The following is a 23,917-nucleotide window of genomic DNA, read 5'->3' as shown; positions in this document are numbered from 1 at the left end:
TTTACACTCATTCCTCTTTTTGTCTCCACAGTGCCAGGATTTCCCTACCCTGCCGCAACCGCAGCCGCTGCCTACAGAGGTGCCCACCTAAGAGGCCGAGGTCGCACGGTGTACAACACGTTTCGCGCGGCAGCTCCCCCCCCTCCCATCCCAGCCTATGGCGGGTAAGGAGATCGGCCTTTCGTACCTATTAGCATGAACCTCCAAAAGCTGCAAGCCGCGCGCGAGTGCGGTGCATGCGGATCGCGTCTCGGCGCAGAACGCAGCGCAGCATGCAGGCAATCCCCGCGCTGGCAGTGGTGCACCTTGCACCGACTATTGAAAAATGACTGTAATTTGTACTGCCACGGTTGGTGGCCTTAAGCATTTCAGATGTCACATATTGTTATGTAAATGCTGCTAGAAACTGAATGCTTTGGAACAGAGAAATTGTTTCAGCTAAAGATATATTTTTGATGATTGCCAACATCTGGTTATTAAGGAGGTTGGATCGCCTTAACTTCTTTTTCTTAAATCATCCACTGAGAGTTGTCTCTCGACCTGAAGGCTTGGCGGTGTATTTCTTTTATTATTGTATTGCAGTTTGTTTAGTTTTTCTAGTAAACATCTTTACCATGTTTAGTTTTTCTAGTAAACATCTTTACCATGATAGAAATCTCAGGTACTTCTCTCAGAGCCATGTGTTTTTCAGTACATTTGCTTAAGTAATACTTTAAGATTTCGCTGTCAGTGACCCACATTTATTAAAACCAAGCAATAAACTAAGGAACAAAAGAGAGAAATTCGTAGTAGTAATTTCTAGAAACTCAATAATCTTCTGTTATTTTTAGGTATGTTTTTGAGGGAAAGGGAGAATAAACAAATTCTTCTGTAGCTCTGTAAATGCTGACACAGAAAGGTTTTGTGATATTTAAAAGACCTGACATTGTCAAATGATTTTCAGCTATGAAGGAATTGGCAAGTTTGGAAAATCAGAAAACTTATCCGATCCCAGGCCAGAATAGTAGTTTTTAATAAAAATTTGAAGTAGATTTGCCACTGCCTCTCTGCAGAGCAACCGGATCTTTCTGAGAAAGGGTCGGGAAGGGTTTGTGAAGTCTTTGAGTGAAGGGGACGTCTCTCTCTCTGCTGTCACTTAAATCCTGTTCAGCAGTTCGTCTGCCCTCACTGTGGATATCCCATATAAGAAAGCTCGCAACACAAGACCCTGTCCTCCTACATCTTCCTACTTCGTTACGGTAGAGGATGGGTGCATTTCACTGGTTTCCTCAGGTTGTCATGAAGCCTTTGTTCTATTATGGCAAAAGGTGCGCGTTTTTCTAGACAAGTTTGCTACTCTAGTCAGTCAGCCGTCGAGCTACATTTTAAGGCGTATTAAAGGTGGGCACTTTGACCATTCCTTCCCATTGGGCAGTTATCACGTCAGAGAAGTAAGATGTTCTAAAAGTCAATATAAAATTACGGCACAGAACCAGATTATTTTGTAAGAGCATATTCTGGTTTTTTGTTTAAGTGTCTTGTGTTGTTTAATAAGCAAAATAGTATTAATTTAATAAGCAAGACTGTATACCAGTGCTGGAGGAAGACACCATGATTTTTGAAGATTGTCTGAGTTACCTTTGGACAAGGATGGTGTCCCACCCAAGTTATCCCACCCTTCCCCAGACTCTCACTTAGAGTTAGTACAGGTAATGGTACATGGCAATGAGGGGAACAAGTTTAGAATGTCCTACAAGAGCTGATTTCAATCTGAATGTCTCAGCTACGAAATGGATGCTCCATATAAAGACAGTGGACAATTTCCACCTCTTTATAGTTCAATGTGCAATATGTAACATGGGTTATTACCAGTTTCATGATCATAAAGTTGTATCAGAAAATACATACCAGCTATTCTGTGATACAGTTTTTGAGTTGGATGATACTTTTTTGGTTAGTATTTGCAACATACGTAAATACTTTGACCAGTAAGTAACTTAAATTTGCTCTAATTTAAGTGGCCACATGTGCATGCTCTGCGTGTGTATGTGTGTGTTATAGAAATTTTTATAGTTTAGTTAGTACAGTGACTCAGCAGGAAGAATTAAATTTCCAAGTGTAATACATATATATTCTCATGTACTGGTACTGCTTACTTTCAGCATCCTTAGGTAGTAAGTTAGATGTGTGAGCATTCTGAATTCCCGTTGTAAGTTAATACAGAAGTTTTGCACCGCAGTCAGGTTCAGAAGTGTTTCACAAGTGCATTCCACATCTTCTCATTGTTCTGATGATTTCCAGCTGTCACAGATGAACCCTTAGTAATAAGGGCTCACCTTGCCAAGCAGTATGTTTTCTAACATGATTTGACTCCGCAAAACTTTTCAATTAGTAAGCTTTGTCTTAATTTAGATGGGTCTTGGTTCAGATATTAGTCATGTTTAATTTTTTCCACCCACCTATGTTTTATAATAAGGCACTGCTTTCCAATGCACAAAAAAAGTGCCAACTTCTGTAATTCATGGATCAGTGCAGAAATAATATCTCTGTTGCACTGATCCACAGTTGAATTAATAAAACTTTATTCTGAAATAACTTCTTTGGCCTAATGTGTTAGATCTTGTCATACAGTAGTACAATTTGGAATTTCTTTGCAATGTTTTGTTCCATGCTCACCCGTTATGTACTCTGACCTATCAAAGAAGCAAAAAGGAATTTTCATCAGAAAAAACCTTTAATCAGTGAAAATATATTATAAGAATGTGGTTTTCAGTCATAATGGGAGTAGGAGTCAAGGAATATTAAGGAAATAATAAAGAGATCACAGAGAATGAATCAACTTATAGAAGGAAACAAACAACTTGGAATATAATTTGTTGATAAGACAAATTGAAAAAGCTTTGAAAGCTATTTTGCAATTCATTTAGTAACAATTTCTCATTTTCCATTCAAGGAAGGAGCCCAGCGTTAGAGCCAAGCAGACAGTTTCATACTGAAATATTTTCAATCATTAAAAAAAAAAATATTTTGTAGAATGACAGGTATCATTTTAATTATAAATTTACATTAAATTCCAGTGATGTTTAGTTAGAAAAATATTACTTTTCTTTTTAAAAAAGAACCCACATGTAAGTGTAAAATATGAAGCTGAAGCTTGAAATGACCATTTTGATTATCTTTTACTTCATTAACCTTAGAAAGCTTATTATCAAAATAAAATGTAATACCTGATCTGAACGAATCTTCTTCATACTTTCTTGCTTATATTTCAAAGTTTCATAACTGAAACTGATTCATTTTGCTTTAAATTTGGAAACCAACTGTAAAGCTAAGAATATGTATTTCTTAGACTAGGCTGACGTGCTGCTTACTTGTCTCAGCATCACTCTCAGGATTCACTGCTCTGTAACAAAAGCCTTTTTCCTATTCAGTCTCCCTTGAATCTGCAGTTGTTCTTGTTCACTGATGTCCTGTTTGATACTGACGGTGACATTTTCTTAGAAACTGTTAATGAAGTTAAGAAATGACAAGTCCCAAGCTGTAAGGAAATCTAGAATATCTTGTGGTCATTAAGCAAAACACGATAGTGTGATTCATGTGGAAAGCTCTCTTCTGCTGTGCCTGGGAAACAGCCAATGCGGCACGCTTTGCTAGGTCTGAGGAAAATTATTGATTATAGCCATATTTAAGGCCATTGTTGTCTTATAAATCAAACAGCACACAGGATTTAAAATGTGTCATTTAAAAATGAAATCAGTGTTCATGAGCTATATAGCACTGCATAAATAATTAACAGATCCTTTACTTGCAATTGAGACGTTTCACTAATTCCTTGGGATAGCGTCTTTGTTTATTAGCTCATGGAAAATACTTCATTTTTAGCATCTGTGGCATCATTTCTAATGCCTCGAAATACTACAGTGTTCAGCTTACTCCTGACTTTGTAAGTATAATTCATTTATGTACCATAAAAACCTACTGAAATTGAAATGAGGGAGCATGTCCTAACAAAGAAGAAGCTACTAGTAAAATCACCTTTATGACGGATTTTGGATGCAGTTGGCAGTACTTACCTTGTCAAAAGAAAGCACAAAGGAGCAGTTTTTGTTCTTCGGCAAACTACCGAAAGCAGGTAATCTGATTTTGATGCCCGTAATTGCTTTTGAACTCCAGCAACTAGTGCCTCAGCATTCTTGAAAATCATTCGCCAAATAGTAAAACCTCGTTTATATGATGCTCCATCTTTATATTGCTGTCAAAAAAAGCCAGTGTCACTGTATATTTGGTAGCATAGCAGACAGTAGTAATAGATAACAGTTTTAGTAAAACTGATGAGAAGCCCTTCTTTCCAGCATCATTTGCCTCAAGTTCTGCACAAGTTCAGTGAGTGATGACTATCTTCACATTTCCACTCTGCTCCTCGTGGTTGTGATGAAGCTAAGAGAGAATTAGCTTTCAGTCTGGATCTCCACATCTGGCTTCTTTCCTGGGAAGACAAGGGATAGCAATACGCTTTTTTCTCTTTGAAAAGAAAAATTAAAAAACAAACAAACAAACAAACCCAAAAAACCAAACAAAAAACCCCACCAAAACCAAAAAGCAACAACAACAAAATAACAGCCCCGAATAAAATTGTGACGTTGGGGAGGGTGGAGGACGTGATTTTTGACTGTTCCCCTACTACATTGCTACATTCTAACTGATTCAAAATTCAAAAGAAGCTTTGTTTTCCAACACATTATTCTGAATTTAAGAAAGAAGGATAATTAATATAAGCTACTACATCTGCTATGGTGGTTATGTTTTTTTCTTTGGACTCACAGAAACTTCCTCTTACTTTGGACTCTGTGCTTTGTATATATGTGCAACTGTTAGAACAAAAAATGAGTTTTGCAGGCGCATAGTGATTTCTGTCTTCCAGCGTTGTTCTCTGCAGCAATGCTGTCAATTAATTTTCCAAATCTCATAACTTGTTTGCGGCAGAAAACATTGAAACTGAAAAGACAAGAACCAGGAATTAGAGAATGTCCTAAAAAGTTGAAACAGTCTCATAGAAGAGTTTTAGTTCTATATTTAGAACAGGGAAAGTTGTATTATTAGAGTGCTGAAAGCTGTTTAATTCTCAGTCTTGTCTTTGGTTTATTTTAAATAAGTTTGTAGTTGTATCTCTTGTTTTATTTGTTTCTTGAAGGCTTCATATAAAACAGGATTTCTGAGACCAAAAACTGGAAAATATGTGTAGGACATTGAAGGCAAACCTACCAGCAACCAGAAAACAAGAGAACTGTTGTTCCTCAGGTGCTTTGTCTTATTTACAATGTAGGGGAAATAGCGAACTATAACCATGATTCCTATTAGAATGAATGAAATCAGGATCGTAATGCCCATTTGTTACACTGGGTCAATCACTCCACTTAATCCACCTTAGGTTATTTATATTAACTAGTGCAAATTGTGTGTATGACTGAGGGCCATATATACTCAGCTGCTATGAAGTTACTGAACTAAGGCATGTGCAGTCAAGAACTGTCATCCTATGTCATTGATAGATTATTCAACCCAATCTTTTTGAAAAATGAGGATAGAAAAATGATAATGAAGACAGATGTCCTCCCAGGATATTATAAAGGTGGAATATAAACTAGTAAAGAATTTGTCTTAATATAGTTACAAAAATGATTATAAGACATAGAGACTAAAATAAAACAGCTAAAACTATGCAAAGCAGATGTATAATAGTTGGTAAGAAAATAGTTTCATATTTATAGAAAATTAATCTTAGGAAACGGTTGCCATATATGTTCTTCTTTAGATCCATATTTTTAAATTAAATTATGATTTCTCTCTTCTCTGAGTTTTCCTTAGCACAATAAAATCATAAAATACAACTGAATAAATCTGCTAAATTTGTTCTTGTTTTAATGCCTCCAAGAAGTGCATTAACATATCATCCATACTGGGCAAAATAATTCTGATTTCAGTAAGGTGGCTATTCCTAGACTCTGTGTTGGCTTTACAAGGAACTCAAGATTTATCTGTCTGCCAAGACAATTTTTTGAATATAAAATATAAAAGGAGCTGTGGTGAGATGAGTCCCTGTGTGGTGCATTCAGTTTCTTCCCATGCTTCAGACTTATCATCTATTCTGTGCCTACAGCTTCAGAGAGAGAAAAGGGGATGATAAGCCAAGCAAATTACTCTTAGGAAAATTATATAGTGAAGGAAAAACAAAAGCACAAGAGCAAAACATAGCTCTTGGTGTTTTACACTTTGTCCTTCTGATGAAGATTGCTGTTAGAAAATACATTTGACTCCAGTGCTAATATTCAGTCCCAGGAGTCAACAAATTATAAGGACAGTGAATAGAGAAAATATCCTCTGAAAACCTATGAAAATGTGAAGAATTACATTTCTTCAAACTTCAAAAGTAGCTGGAAGTTTTATATTTAACATCATGATCGTACTACAAGACCATATGGACAAAATATGATAAAATCAGCTGGTATCTTTTCATAGTGCTTGTCCTGCTTGGGAATGTTATACTTATTTGCCTGATTCTGTCACTCCATCTTAATACTAACCGTGTTTAATGACAGAGTTGTGCATTCACGTCTCATTTTAGTGTTGGGTGCTTCCTTCGGTATAATATTCATGAAGCAGTTGCGTATTTAGCATTCAAAATGTATCAGCCCCTATTCATCTTGCAATATCTTCACTGTATATCCACAGATCACCAAGGGGAGGAAGACAAAAGGTCTTCTTTTTGACACATATTCTCTTAAAAGCGCTATTTTCTGAATAGCAATGTTTAATAATAATTGAATGTATTATGCTTTAATGTACTGTGGTGAGTTGACACTGACTGGCTGCCAGACCCTCACCTGGCTGTGCACTCATTCCCTCTCCTCAAGAGTATAGGGGGATAGAGTAAGATGGAAAAGCCATTGTGTTGAGATAAGAGAGGGAGATTGCTTACCAATTGCCATCCTGGGCAAAACTGACTTGACTGGAAAATTAATTTAATTTATTGCCTATTAAAATGCAGTTGGATGCTTAGAAAAAAAAAGACAGAACCTGAAACACCTTCCCCTCCTCCCTGCTCCTTCTTCCCAGGCTCAACTTCACTCCTTCATTCCGACTCCTCAGCTCCTCCCAGCACGAGCTCTGCAGGGAAATGGGGAACTGTGGGTCGTGGTTGTGGGGCCTCCATCTTCAGTAAACTATGTACCATTTCTGTATGATCTCTTAAAAGTCTCTCCATGTTCTTCACGATCAGGTACTTCTACCTCAGAGTCATGTGGAATGTTTCATTTCCTACATGCAAACAGGTGTAAGAAAAACATGCAATGTTTTAAAATAACCAGACTAGCAAAACCAAAATGAAGGTACACCACAAGGAAAATAGCAAGGTTTCTGAACAGTTCCAAGGTAGACGAGGTTTGGCATATTTTGCTCTACGGACATAATAAATGGAAAAATAAATGCGCAAAGGTCTGACCTTACTGCAGCAAATGGCACACACTGTGATTTAAGTGGAGCAGAGTTTTCACACATTATTATTCCATAGCAAACTTTTACCATCAGTGTGGTTTATCAATGTCGTTTATGTGCATGTGTGCATATTTATGGTGTTCTCAAGTGATTCTGACTTAGACACATACCAGCTCAGTCCTATGGGTTTTGGTCATTGACCTCAACAGATCAGTTATATTTCTGACATGAAAATTCTTCTTGGAATTGCAAAAGAGCTCAGGCTAGAAACATGGTAGTAACTATTATTCTCAGACAATAGTATTGCCAAATTGAAAATATTGTTGCAAAAACCTATTGTGTGCTCTCATATTTAGTTCTCGAAACAGGTTGATTCTGATATTGGAAATACCCATTTTAAGTGGCAGGACTGCCAGATAAATGTAAAATGGATAGACTTATGTAATATCTGTAACTGGTAGGCCACTGTTGCGTAGTTCCAGTTTTATTTAGTGTAATCATTTAAACGATCTTTGTCACACTGTCATTTATCCTGAAGGGTTTAGAATCTAAAATTGGAACTATTTAAAGTGATGGTTCGTGTTCACTGAAATGCAGCAGTCTCTGGGTAAACTGTTAACAGTAGTATAACAATACTAAATTTTTTCAGATAAATAGTAATGTGTCCAACCAAAACTGCAGGGGAGCTCAGAACCACGGGCATGTGTGCCAGAGTTGTAAAATGATAAAGTGAGGAAGGTTAATACTTTTTTTAGAATAAGATATTCTTATTATTATCCACGATATTCTTAACAGACCTGTTGTCACTATCAGAAATGTGTATCAAGCGAGCAATGCAGTACCTATGAATACTCTCATCTTTGTGTACATTGAGGTGTTGGGATTTGACCCAATGGGTAGAATACCACCAGTATAAATATTTCACATGTTCCTCCCACTGTGTAAACTTATGCTTTGTTTTGTTTTCCATCTAAGTAATGACAACTATGACTTTGCTTCAGAGGATTGACGTAATTGCAGGACAAGAAAGTAGTAGTTTAAGAGACAGCATTTTGTTAATGTATTAAAATTGATTGTAGGATTGGCCCACTGAAAATTTTTATAGAAAAAATACTGCCAATATGTGGTTACTTAAAAAAAAAAAAAGAACTACCCACCACCACCAAAACTTTATCAAAAGTATTTTCCAATCCTGCCATGGTTTGCCTCTCTTTGAGTAAGCATTTGGCGTACTTTATAAGTTGATGTATTCGGTACAGTTTCACTTCCGATAATTACTACCAACCTCCTTAACCAATGTGAAGAGTGCCTTCCTCCCCCCTCCCTCTGTTCTTGTGACAGGACTAACCTCAGCTGTGCAGGGGTTGGTGGCATTTGCATGTGGAAATGCACTAATATGGATGTTTTTCTTTGTGTGTGCATCCTTGCAGTGTTGTATACCAGGATGGATTTTATGGTGCAGACATTTATGTAAGTATTCATTGATGTGCATGCTGTCCTTGTACATTACCAGAGTCATTCTTTTTACAAGTTTGCTGCCTAGCTTGACTCTGTTTTGTCTATTTGCCATCCCTTGCCTGTCAGAAAGAATTGAGAAGAATATCTCTCACATTGGAAGACCTTTCTGTTCATTACATCTATCATTGTTCAGTGGAGCTGAATTAACTCTTCAATCAAATACTGAATGAATGCAAAAAAATGTAAAAAATGTGTGTGTGTTTGTGTGGAGGGGCATCTCCCTTCAAAATTTGCATTCGAAGGAAAAATAAAAATGAAGCAGAAACATTCTGCTTCAAATCCCCGAAAGCTTGTTTTTAAAAATCAAGGCAAGATGAGTATTAATAATACTTGAAGTATGCAAATACTTTATGGAGAGATACAGATTTACCAAATCCGGACAGCATTGGGTATACATGAGTGCCATGGTGACAGTAGAACTTAATCCCATAGTAAGTTTAAGATGTGGCTATGTATTGTCTGTAATCTGAGTATAATTGCATTTGCTCTTTTGAAGTCCACTTATTTCAATTTAAATCATATAGCTAGAGACTACTCATGATGTAAGCAGTGGTTATCTTTGTTAGTAAGTGTTTATAGTCCTGGATCCATCATTGCCTACTTCACCTCATTAGTCACCAATTTCCTTTTAAATAATGTTTTTTTAATTTCTTACCAATACTGAAGTTTTTACCTTGAATGTATACAAAGAGGCTACTTATGTCTGAGTATGCAAGAAGTTTCAGGTAGTGAGGCTGAATTTTACTCTTCTAAAATAATTAATTCTTATACAGTATGTTCATAGGCTTTTTTTTTTTTTTTCAAACATGTAGACATAAACTATGTTACTGATACTTCAGTAATCTTTCACATTTGTTATTGTTTTGATAAAGTAATCCGGTCCCAAGTTACAGGTATCATCTTTATTTCACCAGACAACTTTCTCTAACCTACTTCTACTTCTGTTGTACTGTCTCTGTTGAGATACAAAGAGATGGATGACTTGAAATTGGTGTGAATATTAAAAATTCAATAGGTTGTGCTAGAAAACATTCCTTGTATATTTTATCAGCAATCTTTTAGAACTATTTCCACGGCAACAGATTTTTTCTTTAATAAGTTTTATAAGAAGAAGGAAAACAATTTGAATTTATGGGTGAAGTAGGTTTTGTTTTTCTGATAGGTGGAAAGAGGCTGATACTTTTCTGAAAATTAATTTGTGTAGTTTAAGAAGATATTTAAAATAAATTAGAATGAGTTAAAATGCTTTCCCTGTGTGCTTGTGTACTTACTGATGTTATCAGTAACATTGTTTACAACACGTGAGAATCAGCCATTTGCAAAAGGCTTACTCAGGTGAGTATGCTGCTTCGGTCTCACCTAAACACATTGCTGCCAAATTTTTTAGCTATATAGCATAGAAGGTACAGTATGGAATTTCTTCAAGAGTGGTTTGCAATTTTCATATTCCTTAAAAATGTCAGAAGTATGTGACATCCATTTTGTTCAGCTTACCAACCTGAAAATCAGAAAGGCAGCAAGATATCTTTCTCAGGATTGCTTAGTGTGGTAATATAGGTGGGAACTTAATGTAAGAGTTCATAGTTTTGGAACTCACTGCTGCTAAAAACCAGGAATATCTCTTTTGGTGACTGACAGTACTATTTTTAGGTGACCTCACACCCTCTCACAGGCTTTAACATTTTGTTTCCAAGTGGAAAGTGATTTCAATGAGGAAGATATTGAAGAAATTATTAATTCCTAGTATAGCCTCAGTTTTGCTGTCTGAAAGAGTCATGTGCATTAGAAAATGGAATAACTCTACTGGCGCATTGGTTTTCACTCAATTGTAGCCTTGTATTTCTGACTGCATTTCTTAGTTCTCTTAGTGCAGCAGAATCTTTAACTTTACAGCAGTTGACAGAATTAAAACACTCTTCTAGGAATTTGTTTAATTTTTTTTATAGTATACAAAGCTTCTTATTTTATAATTCATTTTTCTTCACATTCGTTCCTGGTTGCACATAAAACTTTTTGCAGGGGTGGGAGAGAGAGATAGAGAACTGGCATAAATCAAAAGAAACCTTACAATTCACAGTGTATTAGTTCTTAGTGTATTAGTTTTCAGTGGACCAAGTTACTTGTTAAATCCCAGTTGATTACGACATAGTTCTATTCAACTTTTCATTTAAAATGCAGAGCTGAAGCTTTGTGAAAGAACAAATGTTTTGTGGGGAAAAAAAGGGGGGGAGAGGAGAGGGGAAGAAAAAATGTAAACAATATAGGTTTTAAAAGTAGATTGGAGAGAAAAGAACCTTAAAAATACCACAGAAAGCAAAACAAAAGAAACACAGTTCTGAAAAGCCAGACCAAAAATATGCATTAACAAGTATATCAAAGTGGGTTTAATTCTGATATAATTACATTGAGTACCAACAGTAATTTGGACCATGCCAATCATTTCATAACTAGTTATCAATATAGCCTTTGATGGCTAGATTTTTGTGGAAAGGAAAGAGGGAAGATGTGGAAAGATACTGGTTGGGTGAAAACTGCAGGGTGAAGCAAGAACAGCAAATAGTCAGAGTTGCTTAATACTAACCAGAGGAATAGAAGAGAATAGGAATATAAAAATAAGTGGAAAGTACAGTCTAAAATGAAAAGTCAACAGCCATGGTTCTAGAAGTAATATAATATATTCCATATTTCATATACTTCTATATGAAATGTAATAATGTCTCTGAAATAGCTAAACTATTGAATTCCTTTTTAAATGTGCCTTTGAGTAGGAAAAATAAAGGCGATGATTAGGAAGTAAGGAAGACCTTTTAAAATTAAGTATTGATTCACTAAGAGAAAAAGTCATTAAAAGAGAATTAAGGTTGCCTGCCAGCAAATACAGAAGTGCCTAGATGAAGATTGGCACTTGTGAAAATAAGAAAGTACACTCCACAAAATGAAGTAAAATAGTAACAGACACTGAAATATGCAGTCAGAATAATAGCTCTACACTGTTACTCTCCTTTATCTTGAATCTGTTAGATTTTTTTATCATTGCCATAAAGAATGTTTTCAGACCATGTCAGTCTTCAATCCACACCTAAAATGTGAGAAGACTAAGAAATAATGAGAAATTTCTGAACTCTGTCTTCACCAGCTTCCCAAGTCCCTTGGTAATATGGTTGACCACATACATTAGTCAGTCTTATCCACAGCAAGATTTTCAAACCTGTTCTCAGGATTCCTGGACCTGTGATACTGCAACTGGTGAGAGTCCACAGCAACATATGAGTACATAGGTTTAGGATTTTTTTTTTTTTCTGAGCTGCCGATCAAGCATAAGGAATACTTTGTGATCAGGGGTGTGGAATGAGATTATCAATAGCTACTGCCATCACGTTTAGTTCAAATGTAGGATGGTATTGAGGGTGGAGCACATATTTATTTCCCACAGAAAAAGCAGAAAAATTATTCTTAATCTTCACATAGAATACTAAATATTTTAGTAATAGGAAAAACTAACAGAAAAAAATACCCATCTGCAATAAATACTGTCAGTATATCTGAGATCAAGATATAGAAATAACGTAGGTATTTTAGGAGGAGGTGCACACAGGCACATGAGGTTTTGTAATCTATAGATGTGTGTTTGTGTAACTCATTTTTGTGGAAATCATTCTTAACACAGATATACAGACTTTATGTAAAAATTCAGATGCATTTGGTTTTCTGTTTTTCCATTTTATCATATCTAGAATTTCTGCATTTTCTTTCTAAAATCGATTAAGATTTCTCTGTAACAACGGGCTACTGATCTTCGATGGATCTCATTGCTCTTTCTCAGTTTGTCTGAGCCATAGAGATGAATAAAACATTGAAAAGTAAATTGTAATGAGTGGTTTTGAAGGATTCGTCCAAATTCCTTCCTTACATCTTTCCATCCTTCTTTCCCTACTGATTCAGATCATTACATTTCTGTTTCTTTATAGAGCAGTATTGCACGAGCCTGTGTATGGCAATAAGTTACCACAGGTATAAAATACTGACTGAGGGGAAAAACTCATTATGTTGAATGTAGACTCTGTTAAAATCATACTAATACTCAAATAATTATGTGAGAAAATTGATTCTGTGTGTATAAATAAGTTGCATTTTATTTTCTAGATTAAATCACAAAATCACAAATATTCTTAATATCCCATGAAATACAGCAGTTACTGTTGTGTCCTGTTCAGTATTTTATGCCAGTGAAACATATCTCTTTATCTGGACTGTGAATGTATTGACTCTGTACTTAATTTTTTAAGACAACTTAACCTACTGTTTATCGTTCTGTTATTGTTGTTTTGGAAGTAGCAAATATAGGAGCACAGATAAGGCAGTAGAGAGGGGGTTTGAATCAGATTGCCATCCTGATTCCCAGTACAAAGTGTACCTTCAAGTATTTTGTTGCTGTACTGATAAATCATCTCAGGTAACTGAAGTAAAAAAATAAGAAAACTTAGTACCGCACCAAAACCGCAGAACACAAACCCCATAAAAATAATTTGCTTAATAAGGTTTTTATGCGCAATTCTGTGATAGCTTATGTTAAAAATATGAACTCATGACATGGGCTTGTAGGGAATTATGATTTTCCTGATAACCAAATGCATCCTGCATTTTAGTTCTCCAGTGAATTCAGGCAAATTCAATAATTTCAATCTCTTTTTATTTTTATTGCTTTAGACTCAGTCTTTCCAGGACTCTCATAAATGTCATACTGATTGTTGAATCTAAAGCATCTTAATAAAGTTCAGAGTTGAGCTTCATTGTTCAGCAGCAATTCTTTGATGAAAGGAAATCAAAATGTAAGGATAAACACACGTAACTGTTATATTTAGGGAGCAAGAAGGGGTCTGTCTTCACAGACTGGCCAATTTTCAGTGATAGTTAAATAAAAGAAAGAAAAATAATCCTCACAGAGCCCACCACCTGCAGATTTAGGAGTAGCCAGCATGTGAACAGCCTGACTCGTTTTTTTCCAATTAAAAACAGTGAAACGTTGATACTTCCCATGGTGGCTTGTTCTCAACTCTGTACTGTGGTGGGAGTCATTGCATCCGTAGTTGGATTGACATGAAGTGGCTCTCATATTTAAATTAGGGGCTTAGAAATGGGCTGCAGGACAAGTGAAGAGAGTTATACATGTGGTGAATTGTCGTACTGCAGAATGACTGGCGGTCTGCCACACATTTTCAGAACTCGATCATGAATACAAGTTTAATCTCTTCTTTATACTTTTACCATTTGTAGTCCCTCATATCAGCACTCAGGAAAAAAAAAAGTTGCTATATTTAGCACTCAAAAAACAGGAGGGAAGAAAAGAGAAATTTGTATAATCTCTTACCTTTCTCCTTGTAGCAGTAGCCAGACCAAGCGTGCAGCTTGCATTATCATCTCTCAGCCTCACTGTTTACTGGCTCAGTTTGCACTTGGTGACATTATTTGACATCTGATTGCCTGTGTGCACGTACCTGCAAGCAATATGTGCCTGTTATACATTTTTGACAGTAATAGCCTTCTATTGGTTTATAAAAATCAAATGATATGAAATGAGAAAGTATTTCGTCTCAACGCTCCTCTGCGTGCACAGAGAAGCAGCTTGGTGCAGAGAGATGGAGTCTGTGGTGTTAGGAAAGTACCTGCCTCATCGCAGGGGTTGTGTGACACAATTGCTACTGGCAGGGGGCTGACCAGGACTGGGGAGGAAAATGTACTGTACTCTGTGTGAGCAAAAAATCAGTAAGAGTGTTCCTCCTAGTAAAATGACAATTTAAAGCCTGGAGTTTCTGATGAGCTGCAAGTATATGTAAAACTTACGTTTATTCTTAGGGCGATGTGGCATTGTCAGCTCAATGATTGATTCCCAAAGCCAGCCTGCTTCAAATCTTCAAACCAGCAAAGGTTTACACATTCTAGGGATGAAAGTGATCCCACCAAGCCAAGTAGTAGAAGGGGAAATAGCATGTAAAAGTAGTTGAAATTGCTTTTCTGAGAAGAGTGAATATTTATTTGTAAAATCAAAACAGAAAACCCACAAAAGTCCCTGCACTGTATTACTGTTACAGTAAAGGTGGACACATCATAGCCTATTCTTCATGCTGCAGCATAATATCTTCTCTGAATGTAGCCTTCCAAAACAAACAAACAAAAAAATAAACAAAACAAACAAACCACACACACACACACACACACAAAAACCCCAATCCATTAAGCAAACACTTTAGCAAAAGAGTGAATTTTATTCAAAGCTGAGTGATCTGATACTCTCTTATTCAACTCTTTGTTAAGATGGGTGAAAGTGGGAAAGGAAATACAAAAGTCCCCTGGCCCAGAGGATTATGGGGTGGTGAATTCTAATTGGGACGTAAATCATGTTTGTGTTATCTGTGGAGACTGGCCTCCGTTTGTTAATTGGCATGCTGAGATCATTTTGGAATGGTTGATATAACACCGTGGTCCATTGAACAGGAAGCTCTGCTGTTTTCACAGTTTGATAATCAATGCATCACTGCACACAATTCCTTTCAAATGTGTGTTTGTTTGTCCTGTTTGCTTAATTGAACAGCTGCAATTACTGTTACATACAACTGAATGTTAATTCATGGAAGAAGAGAATTTTACTTCCTCATTATGATTTCATGTATAAATTGGAAACCTATGTGACGTTAAGTGTTAATTGAGTGCACAAATTCATAGGTTTAATCAACCAGACATGGTAAATCATATTTTGTACAAGAAAGAATTGAATATTAGCTGAGTTTTTCTTTTAAGTTCAGCATCGCTTTATTAATACACATACACCTCATTCTTAAGAACAATTGCTACTTGAAAACTTGTGGAAGAATACAGTATTGTCTTATAGAGCAACTTATGTTGATGAATACAGTTCATTGCTTTCTCCTGATCTCTGGGACAAATCTTAACAAGTTTGTGGTGATAAATTTTGCTTAATGATTCACTGAAATATTTCCTATGCATTTAACCCCTTAATGGAACTTACAGCATGACAGTAGTCTCAGTTGTTGCTAAATTTTGCAAAATGTTATTTAAGGTGCTGTAGCAATCCAGTTAGAGCGTGAGTTTGTGTTTCAGGGTGGTTATGCTGCCTACCGGTATGCCCAGCCTGCCACTGCCACTGCAGCTGCCTACAGTGACAGGTAAGGCCTCATTTACTGCTGCTAAATATTTCACCAGTGGAAGTTGAAGATGATTCTATAAATTTGCCTTGTTGAAGTCTCATAAATGTCTTGTTGCTCTGCAGATAATTGTGATATCTAAAGCAGGCTGTTTTATTATAATCCATGAATAGCCATAAATTGAGAGATTTTAGGCCTTAATTGAGAATCAGGCATGAGATGTGCACATTCTCAAGCTGTAGATCATCTAGTTAATGTCAGCGACCCTTGTACAATGTAGACAAATATATGTACAGCTTCATGATGGTCTACTACTAAAGATCATTATTTGTCTTAGGAGTGTTATTTCAGTTGATTTAGAACCTGAACCTATTGCGTGCCCTCAATTCTCATTGACATTGTTTCAGTCAGTGAAAATTGAGAATGAACTGTGTCTAAGCTTGAACTATCCAAGGCAAACTGATATTTTTTCCATCTGCATTTTTTTTCCAAGCACTTGATTTTTTTAAATACTGGGGGGGAAAAAAAACCAAACCGACCAACCAAGCATAAAACTCCCAGTTGTTCTTCTTTTAATCTGTATTTTTATCCTGCAAATGTAAACCACATTTGGTGGATATAATACCAGGACTAAAAGATTATTAAAATCTTCATAAGAGAAACATGCAAAGACTTAACTTCTATAAATGAAAAGCAATGTCACATAAATTAACTTGACTTCTTGCAAAATGAAAATTGGGACCCCTTTAAAGTCAATGTCTAAATTGTTATTGACTTCAGTAGGAAATAGGATTTTGTCAAATTGCATAAAATTAAGTCTTTGCAGTGTGTGGACATGATTTTGTAGTGAAAAGAAAAAAAATATCCTATGTTTTCTTCATAAACCATACCCTTAACAAAATCTATGCTATCTTTAATACTTTTCAAGTACTTGAAGAGTGTACAGTCATAAAGGAAGGATGCACATTGTGAAAGACAGATACATATATGTATTTTGCTTCAGAATAGTGGTAAGAAGTAAGGTCATACTTCTCAATTCCTGATATAAGAAAAGTTTCCCTTGGAATCATGGAGGTAATTTCTTAAGTCCTGAACATGTATTGAAAAAAATTCTTTAGATGCTAAATTAGACGTTGTTTTAAATGTTTCTGTTTCTTAAAGAAATCAACAGATTAAGAAATTTCAGTGAACCATTTCTTAGATTGAAGTGCTGTTCATGGATTCTGTATTTTTAGAACAAAGTACCATGGTATGAATGTTACAATGCTATGCATGCATATTTGCCTTTCAAATGCTTATTCTGGGTAATGAAAATATACTTTTTAAAGTTATGTGAATAAAATAATTTGCATGTGTGGCTGAGGCATGCTGTGTCAGACAGGTAAGAAAGTTACTTTCTAATAATTTTGGGTCAGTAATACCAACTAGGTATGTGCTGTATGCACTTTGTTTGCGATGTACTATGTCTGCTTAGGGTAACCTACAAAGGTGAAGTTCTACTCAGTAGTTTCATTTCATTTCCACAAAGGTATGTTAGCATGTCACAGCTCTAGTGTTTTTCTATGAGCTTATAATACAAAACAATTCCTGCTTCTAAGCAATTTAGTAAACTGAAAGGACAAAATTATAAATAACCTCCTGTGGTTAGTAATTTTTTGTCAGATATCATTCAGGTGTCCCTGGATCATTTTATAGGTCTTTTATTCCTATGAATAAATGAATTTCTGAAAACTGTATGTTACACAGAGAAATTGAACAGTATCAAGATTACTTTAAAATGCTTTAGTTATGAATTAGTGTACCTTCTCATAAAACAAATCAAATGCTGTAAGATAAAACATCCGTTGGTCACATGTTCTGCTGTGGGTAGAGAGTCAACACTAAGAGTTACGCTCATAAAAAAAATAAAGGATTTGTCTAAGAAGACGGTGCTCTTAAATGCTGTAAAGGAAACTTGAGATGGCATCAGTAGTAATGCAGTTGTTACAACCCTTAATTATTTTTTTGAAAAATGTCTAATTTCCAGATACACTTTGTGTATAATTAGAATTGTAATAACCTGTCTTTCCTTGCATAATTTTAAATATCTTAAATGAATTTTATATCTTTTGGATTTTTTTTTTTTTAATTTAGCTTCTCTTTTTGAATGTGGTCAGTCTGCTTCCTCCAAATGAATTCTTTATGGGGGAATCCTAAAACTAGCATAGAAAACAAAACAAATAACAATCTGCTCAAACATATGGGAAACTATGTGCAAACATGGATACCTCTGATTACTCACAACTACAGTTGCTTAATTTGATTACATTTTCATTCATTTTAAAATTGATCTAATTTAGCAACTCTTGTGAATTTCTAATATTCAAAGTGATGAAATATAGTTCAGTACAACTGCTTGTATCTTTTTTCCTCAATGTAATAATTATCTACTGTCCTCTGACAAAATTGAAGATTCCATATCTCCTTATACACTACTCTTGATTGATTGATTGATTGTTGATTTGAGCCCCTATTTAATTTAATTACACATGCAATATGTTTACGTGTAAACAATGCCCAGAAAAATGTAGTGAGGACCAGTGAGTATATACTATTGAAGCAGTGACATATCATGGAAATACTACTTTATATTAATTTTAAAAATAAAAATGGTTGTTGTTTGTTGGTTATTTTTTAAATCACAGCTCATATACATGATGAATGGCAATGTTCCATATTTGACATGCTTCCTAAGTCAGAAGATGGAAAGAGGAAATCTTTAGATTCGAGACATGTTTGGGTAAATTAAAAACCAAACAAACAAAAAGGTTAACAGAAAGATTTGGGACTCCAGAATCAATACACTAAGTCAATGGATAATGATCACTGTAAGAGAGCTCTATTGTGAAGAAATGCAATGGTATCCTTGTTTGCCACAGCTGGAAATATTGCTGGAAATAGGCAAAGAACAGAAATATAGGGGAGAATCATATGTCAGAGAAATCTCATGAAACAAATCAACGCAAACCCTTAAGTATTTGCTAAGACAAATCATCTACTCCTGAAAATAATTTCACAACCAAGGTAGACCTTTCAGATGTCAATAAAATGTTGTATAGCTTTTATTCAGCTTTTATGGAAGATTAAAAAAAATAAATTAAAAAAGTATAGTGCTAGATTTCTGTCCAAGTCTGAAGAGAAACTAGCAAAGTCATCAAGTTTTGTATTTACGAGGTAGAAGTCAAAGCATGGCAGTGGGGCGTATTGTCATTTTGTCATTGCATGTTCACTTGGTGTTGCTAGTATGTCTGTAATGCTGTATTGGATTTGACAGATCCATCACATAGCTCAGTGAATGGCTTGCTTGAACTAAGCCTATGGGCAGACTTATTCACATTGGTTGGCTATTGGTTTTGTGTTTTATCATTTGATTATTGCATCTTCGATCGGATACGAAAAATGTTCCTTTCTTGCATATTAACTTTGTCAGCAATATTTATATAAGTGTATAGGATAGTGTAATGGAACAAAACCCCAATAATAGTAAAGTAGCCTTGTCTGAACGGCAGTCATTTCACTTGTACTGCTTGCTAACCCTATTATACTTAATAATGATAATTATGTGTGTTTATATATGTATGATTGTGTATTCATATATACACACACATTCCCCATCCATCACCACCCACAAACACGCGTGCACACACATGCGTGCACACACACATACACATGTACAGAGGTGTTTTGCTCTGAGCCTGATTCCCTTTTTCTAATACAATGTCAAATTTAAATCTCACTACAAACATTGGGAAGATTCCCATTGACTTCCTTATTTTCTGTATTAGGTTCCTCAGCACTGGAAGCTGAACTCTTTTTTTTTTTTTTTTTAACTAATCTTTTTTAAAAGCAAGGCATATTGAAAATATTTTTCACACAACACTTTGTAGTACAAAATATATTTTTTTCCACTGTCAGTTTGTGTTACATGTTCAGTGGTCATACATAGGATTTTGTATGAAATGTAAGATGGGAGATCTTGTCATATGGAAGCTGTGTATCTTCCAGATGTGAAATCTTGCTCCCTGTAAAATCCTGATATTCTAATAGTTTACCTTTTTAACATGCCTCAATGGAGTATTCATTTTTGTCAAAATACTAGTGTCCACAGAGATATAATTTAATATATTTTCCAGTTCTCTTTGGGCAAGTAGTTGAGAGTAATATTTGATATTTATGGTCAGATTATCCTAAAGAAGAATAGGTACAGATTTAATTTATTTGTAAACATGCTCATTAAAGAATGAAAAATCAGGATGAAGAATAAAAATACACAAAAAATAAAATGTGAGCTTCTGTAGATGGAGGTGATTTTTTTTTTTATATTGTAGACTTTCAGATCTATTTTATGAAAAAGCAATGAAAACCACTATAGTTTTATTCAAATTATTTTATCTTATTGAGGATCTTGCTAGTGATATATGCTAAAAAATCAAGGTTTTGAGAGCATATAAAATATAATAGCATCTTCAGTCAGAATTTAATTTTCCATTAAATAATTTTATAGAAGGATAAATTTCTTAAAATGTTGTACTTTATTTGTGTCACGATTGTACTTTTTAAGATTTAGGAAAAAGAGCTTCTATACACAGTTTTAATTTCTAAAGTATCCAGGTTGGAAGAGAAAAAGGAATAGAATACAGCAATAACTTTATTCTTCTGCTACCAGCTGGAACCCTCAAACCTTTTAATTTTGCTATACAAGTTGAATCTTTAGAACTTGAGAAGTTCGTGGGACAAGATGATACATAAGCAAGAATCGTGTAGCCCCTATCCTGAGCTACTCACATTTTAAGAATGAAAAGGATCAGTTAGTATCTTGACTAGATACAAAGGTTGTGTTTAGCTTTTGTAACAGCAGTGACATAGCATATATTTGACTCTTTTCTTCCAAACACTTAGGTTTGATGTGGTGATGTTTGATTGGTCTAATTTTTTCTAGGTATCCCGTATGGTAGCTAAAGCTTGTTTATTCCATAATACTGTAAATAAAAATCAAATCATTCACTTTGCTGTTACAGTGAGGTAATGGTTTTGGACATTACTTATTAGGCTGGTATGTCTTTATGTCTGTATCTGATCTGTGGCAAACTAGAGGATCACTGGCACCATGTTAATATTTCATAATCCATATTCATCACTCAGATCACAGGTTTTGGAATGACTGCAGTATAAAGCTAATGTTAAAGCCATAACAGTACCTTTTAGTGAAAGAATTAGAAAGTGAAAGTGGACGATTAAGAATAAAGAGAATGTAGTAGGAAAAAAAAAAGTTTTAAATATTATGAACAGAGAGTTTCATGTAAAGCAATTTGAAAGGAATTCCCTGAAATAAAAAATGTATGGCATAGCATCTTTCTAGTGATCAAAACATGGTTCATTCTAAAATACTGTAGATACGCCGCTTTTTGGGGAGACACAAGGAGTTGTATAAATGTAGGAAAATGTGGCAAAGAATTACATTTCATAAAAATATAATCTATGAAGTCTAGAAAGCTACTATATATACTTTGATGTTTTAATACAGTCCTCTAATATTTGGTAAAATTAACATGTTTTCTGATACTTCTAAGGCTTGTTTCAGCTCTGTGTAATATCAGTATTCATGTAATATCCATGTTTCTATCAAAACTACTCCGCTAGTTCAAATCTGAGGTAATACAGTAGTGGAAAAGCTTAGGGTTCCTGGCCCAGAATGATGGTAAACACCAATTATGAAACTTTTGTCCTTTCAGAGCTTGTATTCTTCATACCCTTCTTCTACTTCTCTTTCCTGTAAATTCCATTTTCCTTCAGTGTAACGTCAAGGGATATTTTAAGACTCCCCATAGACAAGGAAAATCTTGGCTGTTACTGTAAAATCTGTTTTGGCATCCATGCTAGAAATCAGTAAGAAAAAGTTGGGAGGGAAGGCAGAGGAACACTAGAGCCTGGATTTCCATACCTGGCTTCAGAAAGTGATCCAGGTTTAAAGATGCTGAGTACTTTTGCTGCCAGTTTCTTCTTGAATATAGTGGGGGCTGTTAAATACTTATCATTAAAAAAAAAAAAAAAAAAAATCAGTGCACCTATTCTGACATTTACATATCAGCTTCAATAGCCTTGCTTTCTTTTTTTCTTTTTTTCTCAGATCTAGCCTATATGAGGTTATATAGCATGAATTGTAACTTGGGAGATTCTTTAAAATAGAAGTTCATAGTAATAACTGTGACTATAAATATATTCCTTGATGCATTTTCATGCATGCTTCTCCTCTAAAAAGAGAAAAGAAAGGATTGGTTAACATTTTTAAAGCAGGAATTACCTCTTTAATAGTTCATATGGGCTTTTTCGCTCTTAGAGGATATTGAGGGAAAGAGTGACTAAATTTTGAAGTGTGTTCTATTCAGCAGACTGGATAAATACGGAGTTAGGGAGTTACTAAAACATTGATTCCTAATCCAACAGACCAAAACTGTTACAGTCTATTGGGTCAGTGCCTGTGACATGATAGACCACAGCAGTTCCTTTGGACATGTCAGTGTCTAATTATACACTTTTTAGTTTTCAGATCATTGACTTGATAGACCACAAAGAGGCAGATTAGAACATGTGATAAATCTTGTCACCCTGAGTGCTTCCACTGTGAGTGCTTTACAAGCAAGAAGGAATTAGGAGCATTGTGAAAAGGTTAGAGAGAAGATGAAGGAATGAAATGTTATTAATAAAATATGGAATGAACTGGGTATAGTCTGTATGGATTAGCCATGTAATTTGTACTGTGTTTGAGGCAAGGTGAGGAAGTATTAGAAGAACAAATTTAAAATAACTATGTAGATGAATTCAATCGAGAAAGAGGGAATTTATGCTCTTGCATGTTTTTGCTGTAGTGTTTCCCATCTCAAAGGAGTCTAAAGCATTTGATTAGGTATTTAAATAGAGTTATTTTCTTTCCACATGCCTTTGGCCTTGTCAAGTTTCTAATACTCTAGGAACACACTTGTGGGAAAACAGAAGTTTGTAAGAATACTTCACAGCAGGAGTAGGAAGAGAAAGTTTACCCTTGTATCTTAAAGAACAACTTTTTATTGAAAACTGCTCCAGGGTATTTCATATACACGCAGAAAAAAAAGTAAGGTCTTCATTTAATCCAAAAGCGTAGCAGCCTCTAAACTTCCTTTTGTGTTTCTTGAATGAATTCTTAAATAAACCTGACAAGGTTTTCATATCAATGGTATTTTAGTTATAATGATATTGCCAAGTAATTTGTAAAGTCATTCAAACTTCAAATAATTTAAAGAGAAAGAATTGTTGTTATACGTAATTGCTAAAGAAGTTTATAATTACACCTCTGTATATTAGGAGACTTTATTGTGGATGCAGTGGGTGGTTACTAGTAAACTATAATAATTGTTATGAAATCAGAAATAAATATAAAGTATGTTTTAATGAGGTATTGTTTTAAAGATCACATGAAATACAAAAAGAATAAATCCCCTCACAAAATAAATATATGTTTTGTTATGTATTTTACTGGATAAAATACTGATTCTTTACACAAGGCTGACTTTGAAATGCTGTACTTTTAGCCCTAAAGACAGGGAAAAATATGTCCAAAATATCATAATAAACAAAATTTTGAAATATCAATGATAAAACTTCAAAACCAGCCTTAATTTAGCAGTCTTGGTTCATACTAACATAAACTTACATTGAAGTAAAGTTACTGGATTACTTCTTCAAGGGTTTAGTTA

General features: G+C 34.9%; 1 protein-coding gene across 16 annotated transcripts in view; it reads left to right on the top strand.

Moving 5' to 3' along the window:
- RBFOX1 (RNA binding fox-1 homolog 1) overlaps positions 1–23,917 on the top strand; it is a 1,184,784-nt gene that overhangs the window by 1,137,049 nt on the left and 23,818 nt on the right. For all 16 annotated transcript variants that reach the window (XM_065645206.1, XM_065645209.1, XM_065645210.1 and 13 more), the window contains 3 exons: positions 32–164; positions 8,901–8,940; positions 16,105–16,169. In XM_065645206.1, coding sequence (XP_065501278.1) covers positions 32–164; positions 8,901–8,940; positions 16,105–16,169 — 238 coding nt within the window. The remainder of the gene's footprint in view (positions 1–31; positions 165–8,900; positions 8,941–16,104; positions 16,170–23,917) is intronic.

Source organism: Caloenas nicobarica, chromosome 14 (genome assembly GCF_036013445.1).
Source record: "Caloenas nicobarica isolate bCalNic1 chromosome 14, bCalNic1.hap1, whole genome shotgun sequence".
NCBI lineage: Eukaryota > Metazoa > Chordata > Aves > Columbiformes > Columbidae > Caloenas > Caloenas nicobarica.
This window is presented reverse-complemented; position numbering and strand designations above follow the sequence as displayed.